General features: G+C 39.4%; 1 protein-coding gene across 2 annotated transcripts; it reads left to right on the top strand.

Annotated features, from left to right (window-relative positions):
- The first annotated feature begins 5,978 nt into the window (after window positions 1-5,978).
- On the top strand, window positions 5,979-11,260 carry LOC144033706 (cdc42 effector protein 2). Of its 2 annotated transcripts, none has more exons than XM_077541990.1 (2): window positions 5,979-6,143; window positions 8,870-11,260. In XM_077541990.1, exon 2 carries the CDS (start codon window positions 9,032-9,034, stop codon window positions 9,809-9,811), a length of 780 nt encoding a protein of 259 aa, XP_077398116.1. In that variant the 5' UTR covers window positions 5,979-6,143; window positions 8,870-9,031; the 3' UTR covers window positions 9,812-11,260. The 2 variants fall into 2 exon arrangements, with proteins under 2 accessions (XP_077398116.1, XP_077398117.1); XM_077541991.1 differs by having other exon boundaries at window positions 5,979-6,139.
- Window positions 11,261-11,444: the final 184 nt, after the last annotated feature.

Consider the following 11,444-nt stretch of genomic DNA (forward strand, 5'->3'; position numbering starts at 1 on the left):
TTAAAAATAGCGCATCCGTAAATATACACAAGCCTTGTAGCATCTGTGGTTTCACAGCTTGAACTAAGCCAAAGCATACATTTTAGGCAAAAGTTGATGTTCCCAATCATCTCCAATCTTGGCAGACGCGCATCCAGTAGGCAGCTGCTCAGCTTACTCATTTACTGTATGATCGAACTTAACCTTGACTTAGGTAAAATATTCATTGGAATCAATTAAAGCCATTGACGAAGGCTTTCTGGATATGTCATTATTTTGGCAATACACCCTCATATAATGTCTGACTGCCTTGGAAATGTCCAATTTGACACAATATATACAAGTCAGTGACTTTAGCCTTACATAAAACTTGATGAGACACTAAGAAAGAGAAAGAGAAGGTAGAGTTAATCTCGATTAACCCACGGGAACAAAAGTAGCCACTTAGGTGTTGGCTCGCGTCCTGCCATGGCTTCAAATAGCAGATACGTGACTCTCTGGCGGGAGGCCTTAATCTCTTAATGTCTCCTTGTGTGTCGTAAATATCAGGACACTGCAAAGTTCCCGCACAGGGAGCAGACCTGTTCACCAAAAGAAAGAAAAATCTACTTTTGTCATATTTGTACTTCTTGAGAAAGTCAAACTAATGAATCACTCCAAGCCGTCCTTGCTCATGCCGCCGCTGTCGCGCCGTGCTTGCACAATAGATTCCCACCCCCCTTTCATCTCCTCAATGGGTCATTCCGCTAAATCTTCTTGCTTGTAGCTTTCCCGTTAAAGTCGGAGGAAGGTTTTAGGTCAGGCGGCATCCGGCCCATATTTACTTATTCCACTTTTTGGATAGTCAGTCACTCTTCAAGTCTTCTCTGTACTATTTTTATTGTTTTAGTAGCGTTTTTGGACCAGGAGTCCTCGACACAGTAATTTTGTAGAGTACATATTACTCTAAACATAGCCTATTTGGTCCCATTCTTAACAAAGTGAAATTTACACTTGAAATTGATTAAATTTTACTCAAAATATTTTTACAGTGTACGAGAATAAACCTACTGGTAGTTAAAAAAAAAAAAATTACTCAGATATTTTAAGTACATTTTATTTTTATTTATTTATTTTTTAGTACATTTTACTAGTTTATTTTAAACAAAAACAAAAAAAGTTACACAAGGGTTGAGGAGTGAACTCCTGACCTTCAGCTTGGGAGACTGCCACGCTACCACCTGAGCTATGCCACTGCTACTGTTTGCTAATATTCAAAAGGAGACCAAAAATATCATTTTTTGGTCTCGGAGGTACGACGATTCTGAGGAGTGGCATGGCTCAGGGAGTAGATTGGGTGTCTCCCAAACTGAAGGTGTGGGTTTGCTCCTCAACCCTTAAGTAACATTATTTGTTTATTTATTTTAAATAAACTAGTCAAATTTAATCAAAAGTTCTCCTTGCAAAATGTACTTAGAATATTTGAGTGACAAATCTTTCATTTTTTTCTTCTTTTTCATGGGATAGGTAAATGCTCTCGTACACACAAATACTTTGAGTAAAATTTACTCGCTTCCAAGTGTAAATTTTATTCGGTAGGGGTGTGCCAAAAAATCGATTCATAAAAGAATCGAGATTCTCATTTATGAATCGAATCGAATCGATATTAATATCCAAAAATCTATTTTATTTAAATTAGAAATGAAGAAGGGCAGTTGTAGGCGACATGCTGATTTTGTGGAAAAAGTCACTTACAATACAAAATTAATAAATGTTTAAACAAAAAAAAGACACTTGAATGTCTCTATTTGTCATTTTGTCATGCAAAGCAGACTGGAGTAGATCATGACAATTATTTGCATATCTGTAAATTGAAGCAGAAATCATTTGTCAATCAAATAATTTTGAAATCGATTCTGAATCGAATCGTAGACCCAAAAATCGTAATCGAATCGAATCGTGAGACAGTCAAAGACTCCCAGCCCTATTATTCGGTTTAGAGTGGGACCAAATCGTCTTTTTAGAGTAAAATTTACTCTACAAAATTTACTGTCATTAAAGTCTTAAAAAATGACTGCTACATGCAATTAGTTCACCAACTATAAAACAGAACATATGTCATCTTAAAGTGCCTTAATGCATACTCTTTCAACTTCTAGTGATCTCTTGCCTTTTCATCATAGTGAATCAGAATGAGTGATTTCAAACTGACTTGACCATTTTATACACAAATTTATCAGAATCAACTGACTTCCAGTTGCTTTTCACACACAACTGGATGGACTTAATAAAACGTGCATGCTTTGCCTCTTACTTTGGAGGAAGATCACCGACTGTTGTCCCTTTCACACTGCCTCATTTTTCACAGCTCTTCCCATTTAGTTTGCGTGTGTTTGTGCTAGTCACAAGGCCTTGTTTACTGCATTAGTTCATTTGCTTCTTGTAATCTCGCCTCTTTCTTGCAAGCAATAAACTATGAAGACAACTGTTGGGCGTTTTAGTCCAAGAACAACATCTCCGCTTCCTGTTGTGAAGCACCAGCTTGAAACCACCTCGGCCCGGAATGTTCCCGACAAACGCTGACGCGGGATTCTAGCCCCTCCTGCTCTTCCGAGGAACATGTTATTGTCGTCTCAGACGCACACTTCCAGAGAGTCATGTGACATTTCTTTGTTTGCCAATTACTGTACAAAGGATTTCCAAACCCAAACACACTTTAAAACAATTTTGCGTTTTAACTATTAACAACTTGATCTTCTTTAAAGAGCCAGCCGATTGGCCGCCAGCAACCCTTGTGTCTTCCTCCCCCTCGTCTATTTTGGAATGTTTGTCACTGGAGGGCCCTGACCCTCCACACTACCCCGGAGCCTCGAGAACAGGAGGGAGGGTGGGCAGATTGTGGGAATGAAGGATGAAGGGCGGGACCATCAGACCCTGAAGGGCGGCGGAGAGGGAGCGAGCAAGAATTATTTTCCCATCTTGTGTGTTTAATTTGTGATATCATGCTTTTATGTTAGTCACCTCACAAGCAGGATAGTAACTTAAATGTTTTCCATGCGTACTGTCACACGTATGACATTCTGTGAGCTACTTCGGAAGGACGCTTTTTCCAAAGTGTCAAATCTGATTCATGTCGCTCTTTTTCCAAACTGAGGCGACGTCATTCTTATTTTGTGCTTCCTCATTCCTGATTGGGAATGTCACAGTTAGTGATCGACTATCTGACAAAGTGAACGTCTCATTTCGGGGCCCCTTCTGACACCAATCACTGTAAAGTGAATCCACATGGACGTCTTACTCATAGATTCCCAGAATTCTTCATTATGATGTCACATCACAGCTGCATGTCGGTCCTGGTCCAGGTTGTGACTGTTTATATTCTGATCCAATCAACGGAGGACGCTCAGAACTCCAAGGAAAGTTCCACCTGTTACATAATAGCATGGAGGGGGGGTTGTACTTGACAGCGCCAACATCACAGAGCGTGCATGTACATGGTCCACTTCCTGTTTGCCGTCCTTGCGTTCTCTTAGCTTCCTGCACATCCTGAATGTTGCCAAAATAATACTTGAAGTGGTGTGCGTGTGAAATGGTATCTGATGGGCCGTGTGGAAGGACCAACAGGCAGCATTTTGTCACATACAAGACAAATGACTCAGGAAAGAAGTTGGCTGTAATGGATAATGTGAAAGGTGGCATTCTTTCAACTCAAAAGTTCAAGACTTTGATCAAATGTTAATACAACTAAATATTTTAAGCTCTGCTTTCCTAAATTTCCATCTATCCATCCATCATCCAAACCGCTTATCCTCACAAGTTTACATTTGTAAATATTTTATATTTAAAATGTTTACAATACAGTTTTAGGCCAAAATATATTTGTTGAATATTTTTTTTAAATATATTTTGCATTTTTGTGATGGGTAAAACAAAGGGAGGAGATATGAAAAATATGTCAATGAAAACAAAGGTACATCAAAAGGCAAGTGCCATTCCCCACCCAAACAACACATTCACTCACACATTCACACCTTAACAAAAATTTAATATTAAAATTGTAAATAATAAACTCATAAATGGAAGAATAATTAGCAGGGATATGTTATTAAATAATAATAAAGGGGGACAAAAATATTTAAAAAAAAATAAAAAAAATGTACCATTTTTATGTATTTATTTTTTTAAAACAGTGTGCCACTGTTTCTATGTCGGAACTAAACTTACAGATTCACAGGTCAGCATCAGTCACTCATTCTATATCGGTACCTTTCACACAGGACAAACGACCAAATTGTCTTTATTTGCTAGTGTGAAAGCGGCTCCAGAAAGTGTTCTGCCCATGTTACGCTTTTGATAGTACTGTTGTCTGTTGTAAACCTCACATGGGACCTCCTGGCTGGGCTGGTGGGGGTTTCGGTGTGGGGGTCTCAGCATGGGGTGACTCCTGGGAGGCTGGAGCCTTGCCATGAAGCCAAACGAGGGCCGCTCTGATTGCATCTTGATTTATTTAGGTGATGTCATGCTCCTGTGTGTGCTTGTGTGATGTAAGCACATGTTGCAGAGACCTTGTGCTTATCTTCCCTGCACATTCCAGTTCCTTTTCCAACACTCAGGAGAGAAAATTAGTGTTCGGACAATGTTGGGACGTTATTATGATGTGTAATGATACCAGCTCAACATCATAACGTTACATCAGTGCTACGATTACGCAACAGGAAGTTGGGATACTGCGATGTTTAATGATACAATGTTGTAAAACTGTTTATTGATGTTTTGCTGTTGTTTGTTGACATGCTACTATGATGCTATCATGCTACACATTTGTGAAGGTACAGTAGTAGTAATGAGGCTGTGATGTGGCACGATACTGCATTGAGGTTATTGCGAAGCTGCTTCATCACAAAAGATGCTACTCAAGCACAAAGCACACAAGTGTTTTGTAAGTAGCAGGGGTTTAATTTTCCCTGCAGGTGTCCTTCGGGACTGTAAACTGTTCTTTTACATATTATTAGCACACGCAATCTTTTTAAGATTTGAATCGACACGTTACAAAAGAAAAGCAACAAAATGCAGATTGTACCTAGATTGTATTTAACGAGAAGTAACAGTAATTAAATACAACATTGTACAGTCTGATGCGTGAAATAGTATGCGATATATGTCAATATGAGTGCCTTATTTCTACAGGTATGTGCTGGCTATGACCATGCTACGACTGATCAGAATTAATATAAGCTATTATACCTATATCAATCAATCAATCCATCAATCAAACTTTATTTATATAGCACCTTTCATACATTCAAAATGCAACTCAAAGTGCTGAACACCCATAATAATATAAAACAATTCAAACCGCAAAACAATTCAAAGTATAGTCGACCTTTTAAGGGTTTGATGCAAATCGGGATGAAGGTGCACATTCAGGGTGTTGTTCCAACTCCAAAAATGAAATGTTTATTAAAATATCACAAATGGCAAAGTGATAATTCAGATATGGACCAATTTGGATCTTTTTGTGTTGATTTTTCTGATACCCTGTTGCTAATCAAATTAAGCACAAATGCTCAATTAACATACACTCACACACAAAGAGATCTGATAGTGATCAAAGCGGTTATGTAAAACCCTCCACGGCACTTAGCACCTTTACCCATTTGTTCAAATAACCCTGCGCGAATCCTCTTATTCCACACGCCAGCGCTTTGTAATGATTAGCATTTTATGGTTCATCAATTTAGAGGAAGTCATACCGGAAGCCAAGTTATCTTCAAACTAAACGCCAAAGTAAAGGAATAAGAATTAAAAATGCCTGGTCAATTACGTTCTTAAGAGTTATTACAAGTCTTTCAGTATATTGTTTATTAGTCATTCAATATAATTGAGACGTATTGACCAAGCAGAGCTGTAATCAATGGGAAGAAAAGAGAACGATTTTATTTTGAAAGTAGCTAATAGGATGTGTTTGTCTCCATCGCGTTAACCTTGCACTTCTTGGTCGCGCCACAGTCCACATTAGTTGTCTGGTCCACGGGAGGAGTGGCAGGCGACAGTCTGTCGTCAAGAGGTTTACGTGAAGGTGAATACCGTCGTCCCCACCACGAGAAGCCCGTTTTCTTCAACAAAAGAGGATGAAAATAATGAAAGAAAAGAGGATGGTGTTGGAACCACGCGTCACTTTGTAGGTAAATATCAGCCGCACGTACAAGTCAATAAGTGAATTAGACTGATCAATATAATACATTAACTTAACAAAAACATGTAGATGGGCTGTGGACATAATGTGACACGCCCTTTACGAGAATTGAGGTGGTTCGAATCGCATCCATCTCCCTTTAAACCACTAAAATCAAATGTCTGCGTTGCATTATTTGGACGCACGTGAAGATGTTTTTATCATTATTATTATTATAATCACATGTTATATGCAGACATTCATGGTATCGTATTACAATATCAACAGGAAGGAAGCGTAACATACAATATCCAAACAAAAATATTAACATATTATAACATTGAACATTCTATGTTGATGGGGATAAAAATCTTCTGGGTGATGTCAGAAAGGGGTGTGTTGGGGTGTGTGTGTGTGGGGGGGGGGCTACTAGAGAAAGACCAACAAGAGCTTCAAATGTAGACGCGTGACAGTTCAGAGCGGCTCACTCAAGAGACTTGAGAGGGTGTAGAGACTGTTGCTGACGTCACTCTTGCGTAAAATAGAAGCGCAGTAAATTTATTCTCGTGACGTCACTGACAACGGCATTCTACTAAAACAAATGTGACTGAAACATAAATCATATTACAACAATGGAAACAAATTTATCGATTTAGTGGCTTCAACTTTTCATGAATGAAAAGTTATATGGATTTCTTCAGCACTGAATTTATCTGGGCACTATATGAATACTGTATCTAAATAAATAAAATAAAGCCGGTTTTTCTTTTCACACTGAAGACTTTGCGATTTGAAAATGGTTTTATACTACATTGCGATGTTGGTTGAATTCAATTAATTGATCAACCCTAGTATATGTATTACTGTACTTGTGTACTGTTGGTTGTTGAAATATTTAAACATGTCAAATAAATTTGACATACAAGCCACTGGAGAAATATACAGTTGTACCTTGACTTATGAGTGCCCCAACTTACAACTTACCAGTATTTCAAATTAGGATCTATTGTCAGAGTTGTTTTCCCTGCTTTGTGTTACAAGCCAAAATGCAAGTTAAGGCCAAGCTTCAGAGTGAGGTTAAAAAAAAACACCAACTTTGCAGTAGTTCTACCTGCACTTTAGTGCCCATGTGCTTTTAGTGTCTGCTGACAGTGTCTATTATCTGCTATCAGAGCACACCCCATTAGTGACTGCAATCCAGCGCGAGTACAATTCATATGTGGTGTGCTCCCCTCTGAACCAGCAGTATTGGATGAGTTAAGCTGTTGAACAGATGTATTCATGGATTTTGGGTTCACTGCGAGTTTGGTTGTTTGGCCTTAATCGAGCATGGACGGTTGATTTTGGTGAAATTTTGCGACTATCCTGGAGAGCTATTTGCTGCTAGCAGCTCTGAAGCTAGTGGAGAGTCTGTAAAAACAGAGTAGCGATCCAAAAAGGAGAAAGGTTGAACTGAGAAGCTTTAATGGCAGTCAACTTGAACAACGGTGGAAACTAAGTAACCAGTAAATTACCAAGAATGTAGACAGCTTCTTTAAGCACAAAGAGTATACCACATACACCGTGTTGTTGTGACTTTTGCCATGTCGCAACGTACAGTAATTTTACTTGAGCAAATCATTGTATTTTATGTTCTTTACATTCTTTTTTTTCTACAATACATCTGTATGTCTCTATAATGTTTAGAAAAAAGTTTCCAAACAAATTTAAAAAATAAACAAATTGGTTAAGTGCTTTCGTAAAGACAGTTTCAAATCAAGCAACAAAAATATTGACTTCAATTGCACAGAAATTGTGTAATTGGCCCTTTCATGTCTTCACGTGGGCACATCTTAGTAAGTAGAGGATGACAAGTGAGTCAACAACTGAAAAAAAAAAAAAAAGTGTATGGATTGCGGAGAAGTAGATGTTTGGTCTTGGCGCCAAAAAGGATGCTTAGAGCAGAACCAGATGTCACAATGATGACATCACCAGGTGGAGGAACGCTTGCTTGTTTGTGAACACATTCAGAAAGAAAGCTTGACACGTTTAGCGTTTTTTTAACAGCTGAAATGTTCTTGAAAGTTAAGCAGTTGAGCACTATTGATGACGGGTTAACAAATAGTTTTAACTTTAATGATGAATTTGGTGTAACTTGAAGTTCAATTCACATGCAAGAACGTGTTATGTAACTTTCTTAACACTCAAAAGAAAACTGGAACTGCTTTGAATGTGACGTCACTTCCTTTCTTTTTTTCTCTAGTTGATTACTTTTGGAATAAGTCAAATAAAAAGCCTAACTCGCACATGCAATGAGTTAATCCTTGGATGCTCACACACCTACGAGCATTGTCTACAATATATGGCATTTACGTATTATGTAATTAATAAAGTGGCCAGTGACTCTACAGTGTGTGTGGTGTTCTGTGTATGCAGTTAATACAATTCTTAAGACTGTTACACGCAAAACAGATAAAACTGTGTGTGAGTGTGAACATTCACAGGGCCGCTTCACATACCATCGTCATGACGACACTGTTTGAAAACTCACTGACTGATTGTAACTTGGCCAAACCACGATTACATTAGCTAACTGAGGAAAACTGTTGGTGGACTTCTTTTGAAGGAAAATTACTACGAATATAAATCTACACAAATCAATAAAATAATACAAATACTATTGACTAAATACAAACACCCTTAACTAACATTCAGTAAACTTGTTTAATTCAAAAATATTATTTTCGCTCTACTCAGATTCCAGAAGAAGACGAGGTTTCCAGAACCCTCTGCGCCGTCCTGGGTGTGGAAGCGTCTTCCTGGACCATTTGTGCGCCAGTGTGGTGGTGTCTTCGACAACTTCCGAGCACACCCGAGTGTTCTGAGGTGTTCGGCGGAGGCGGCGAGTCGCCGCGCAGGATGCCCGCCAAGACCCCCATATACCTTAAGACCACCACACCCAAACGAGGCAAGAAGCCCAAACTGCGTGACGTGCTGTCTGGCGATATGATCAGCCCCCCGCTGGGCGACGTGCGCCACAGCGCCCACGTGGGGCCGCATGGCGAGCGGGACATGTTCGGGGACGTGGGCTTCCTGAGTGGGAAAATGGACATGTTACCGGCGCGCAACGGTGACGCCCGCTCGCACAGCGTGGACGGACGGCACGGGGACGAGGCCGCCACCTCGGACTACTCGTACAACGGGTTCCACTACGAACACTCGTCCTCTGGCTTGTTGAAGACCACCGTCTCAATGCCCGTCTTCATCGCCCACGAGCAAGCGCCGCCTAAACCTCCGCGCCTGCACTTGGATGATGCCAAACTGCGCCACCTACAGCCCGCGGTCATCCACAACCAGCAGCAGGGGCGGCGTCCGTTGGAGAACGGCGGTGGAGACATCTCCCTATCGCCTTCACTCCGCCGACTGGTCCCCTCGTCCGGATCCTTCTCGGAGGGGTCATCGGAGGAGTCGGTGTCGGACGGCTGCGGGCCCCCAGATGAGCGGCGAGGCCTCAGTCTGGACTCGGATGCTGGTCTGAGCAACGAGGACCTGCGCAGCGATTCGCCGTGCGGACTCTTCCTGCGGTCGGACTCGGTGGCGGGCCTGAACCTGGACCTGGATCTGGGGCCCTCCATCCTGGACGACGTCCTGAGGATCATGGACCGCTACAAGGACGTGGACCACCGATGTGAGCTGTAAAGCGGAGGTGGACAATAAGGACTTTTTCAGAGTCAATGTTGGATTTTTTGGATATAGCACTTCCAGACTATTTACAGCGCTTCACTGTTTTTACATTTTATGTTATAGCCTTATTCAAAATGGATTACATTTATTACTATTGCTCAGTTTTACACACAACACTCTAAAATGACAGGGTGAAATAAAAAATAATTTGTTAAAAATAAGGATCTACAGTAATGTGGAAAAAGTGAAGTGCTGTAAATAATGTGATTAATTCTGTAAAACATTTTTTCTACACTTATGTTATAGTCCAATTACAAAATGGATTAAATCTTTTTTTAAATCAAATTTTCTTCACACAGTACCCAATGTGAAATCTTTGCTTCAATTTTTTTTATTTAAAAATAAAATAAAAATAACCAAAGCTGGAAAACATGAGTTGTACAACACATTTGAAAAATATCCACAATGCTTCACTTACATTTTCTACATTTTATGTTAAGCCTTATTCCAAAACGTTTTTTTCCCCTCATAAATTAACCCAAATTTCCACACATCTTTTTTTCATTAAGTGGTATGTGAAGAATTTTGAGTGGAAAAACGAATTTCTTCTGTTTTGGATTAAGGCTAAGCATGGAAACATTAAAACGCTGTGAATACTTTGCCGGTGTTATTGCTGGGAGGCGACAGGCTTAGGCTGGTCCTCAAGAGCCTTATAGCAGCCATCTTCAATGCCCATTAGTGTCATTTTATCTCATGTGAACGCTCCTAGTAAAAATATTTAAAAAAGAAAAACACAGCTAACTAACACATTCTATTTTATAGGAGACTTTTTTTTTTTTTTTAAACCGTGTTTCCAGATTTTTTATGAACATCTCTGTGGCATACATATGTCAAGCTATCCCAATGGTGTACACACCATTCATTAACCTGTTTTGAGGTGGTGTCCTACCTCATGCAAAGGAGTCACTACTCATACCACCCCCTCTACTGCGGCTTTTGTTGCTTGTAACATCACAATTGCTCACAGACATATTTTTAGAAATAGTCAGCTTACTGCTGACTTGTTTGCTAATTGCACATTTGATGGATCGGCAGGCGCTCAAGTATTTATGTACAAAGAATTCAAAAGTAACTTTTACATAATGTATCCCCTGCTATAGCATCAAATCTCTGCAAAAAGAAAACTTGCTGCAGTATTTATTATATGTATATGTTCTCCAAATTGTCCACTCACATCAACAATATGTATTTTCATATTGATGTGTGTTTCAGAAGCTAATGGGAAATTCATTTACATATATAGATCGTTTTTTCCAACTGTGCATCTTGTCCAACTGTTGACTGACACATACTGTAATTGCAGTAGCCTCTTGTTTCATAAGTCATGCATGTTGTGTACATTTCTTTGAACGTATCAATAAAACTCTTCCAATTGTGAAACACGAGACTGTTTCATCACATCAACGAGAGTATGTTCAATTTGTATTAGGCACAGTATGGCTTATACCATGTTTTTGTTTTTTTGTTTTTTTAAAATTATTTGAAAAGTGAGGATTTTATATACAGTACCATAATAGTTGTAACTATGGTCGGTAAACAAATGAAACCCTTATTAAAAATGCTACAAAGCATTGAATTAATAAGAAAT

The sequence above is a fragment of the Festucalex cinctus genome, chromosome 13 (genome assembly GCF_051991245.1).
Source record: "Festucalex cinctus isolate MCC-2025b chromosome 13, RoL_Fcin_1.0, whole genome shotgun sequence".
Classification (NCBI taxonomy): Eukaryota; Metazoa; Chordata; class Actinopteri; order Syngnathiformes; family Syngnathidae; genus Festucalex; species Festucalex cinctus.

Excerpts from the sequence above, each read along its gene's own strand:
- LOC144033706 (XM_077541990.1), top strand. The coding sequence starts at position 9,032 with ATGCCCGCCAAGACCCCCATATACCTTAAGACCACCACACCCAAACGA.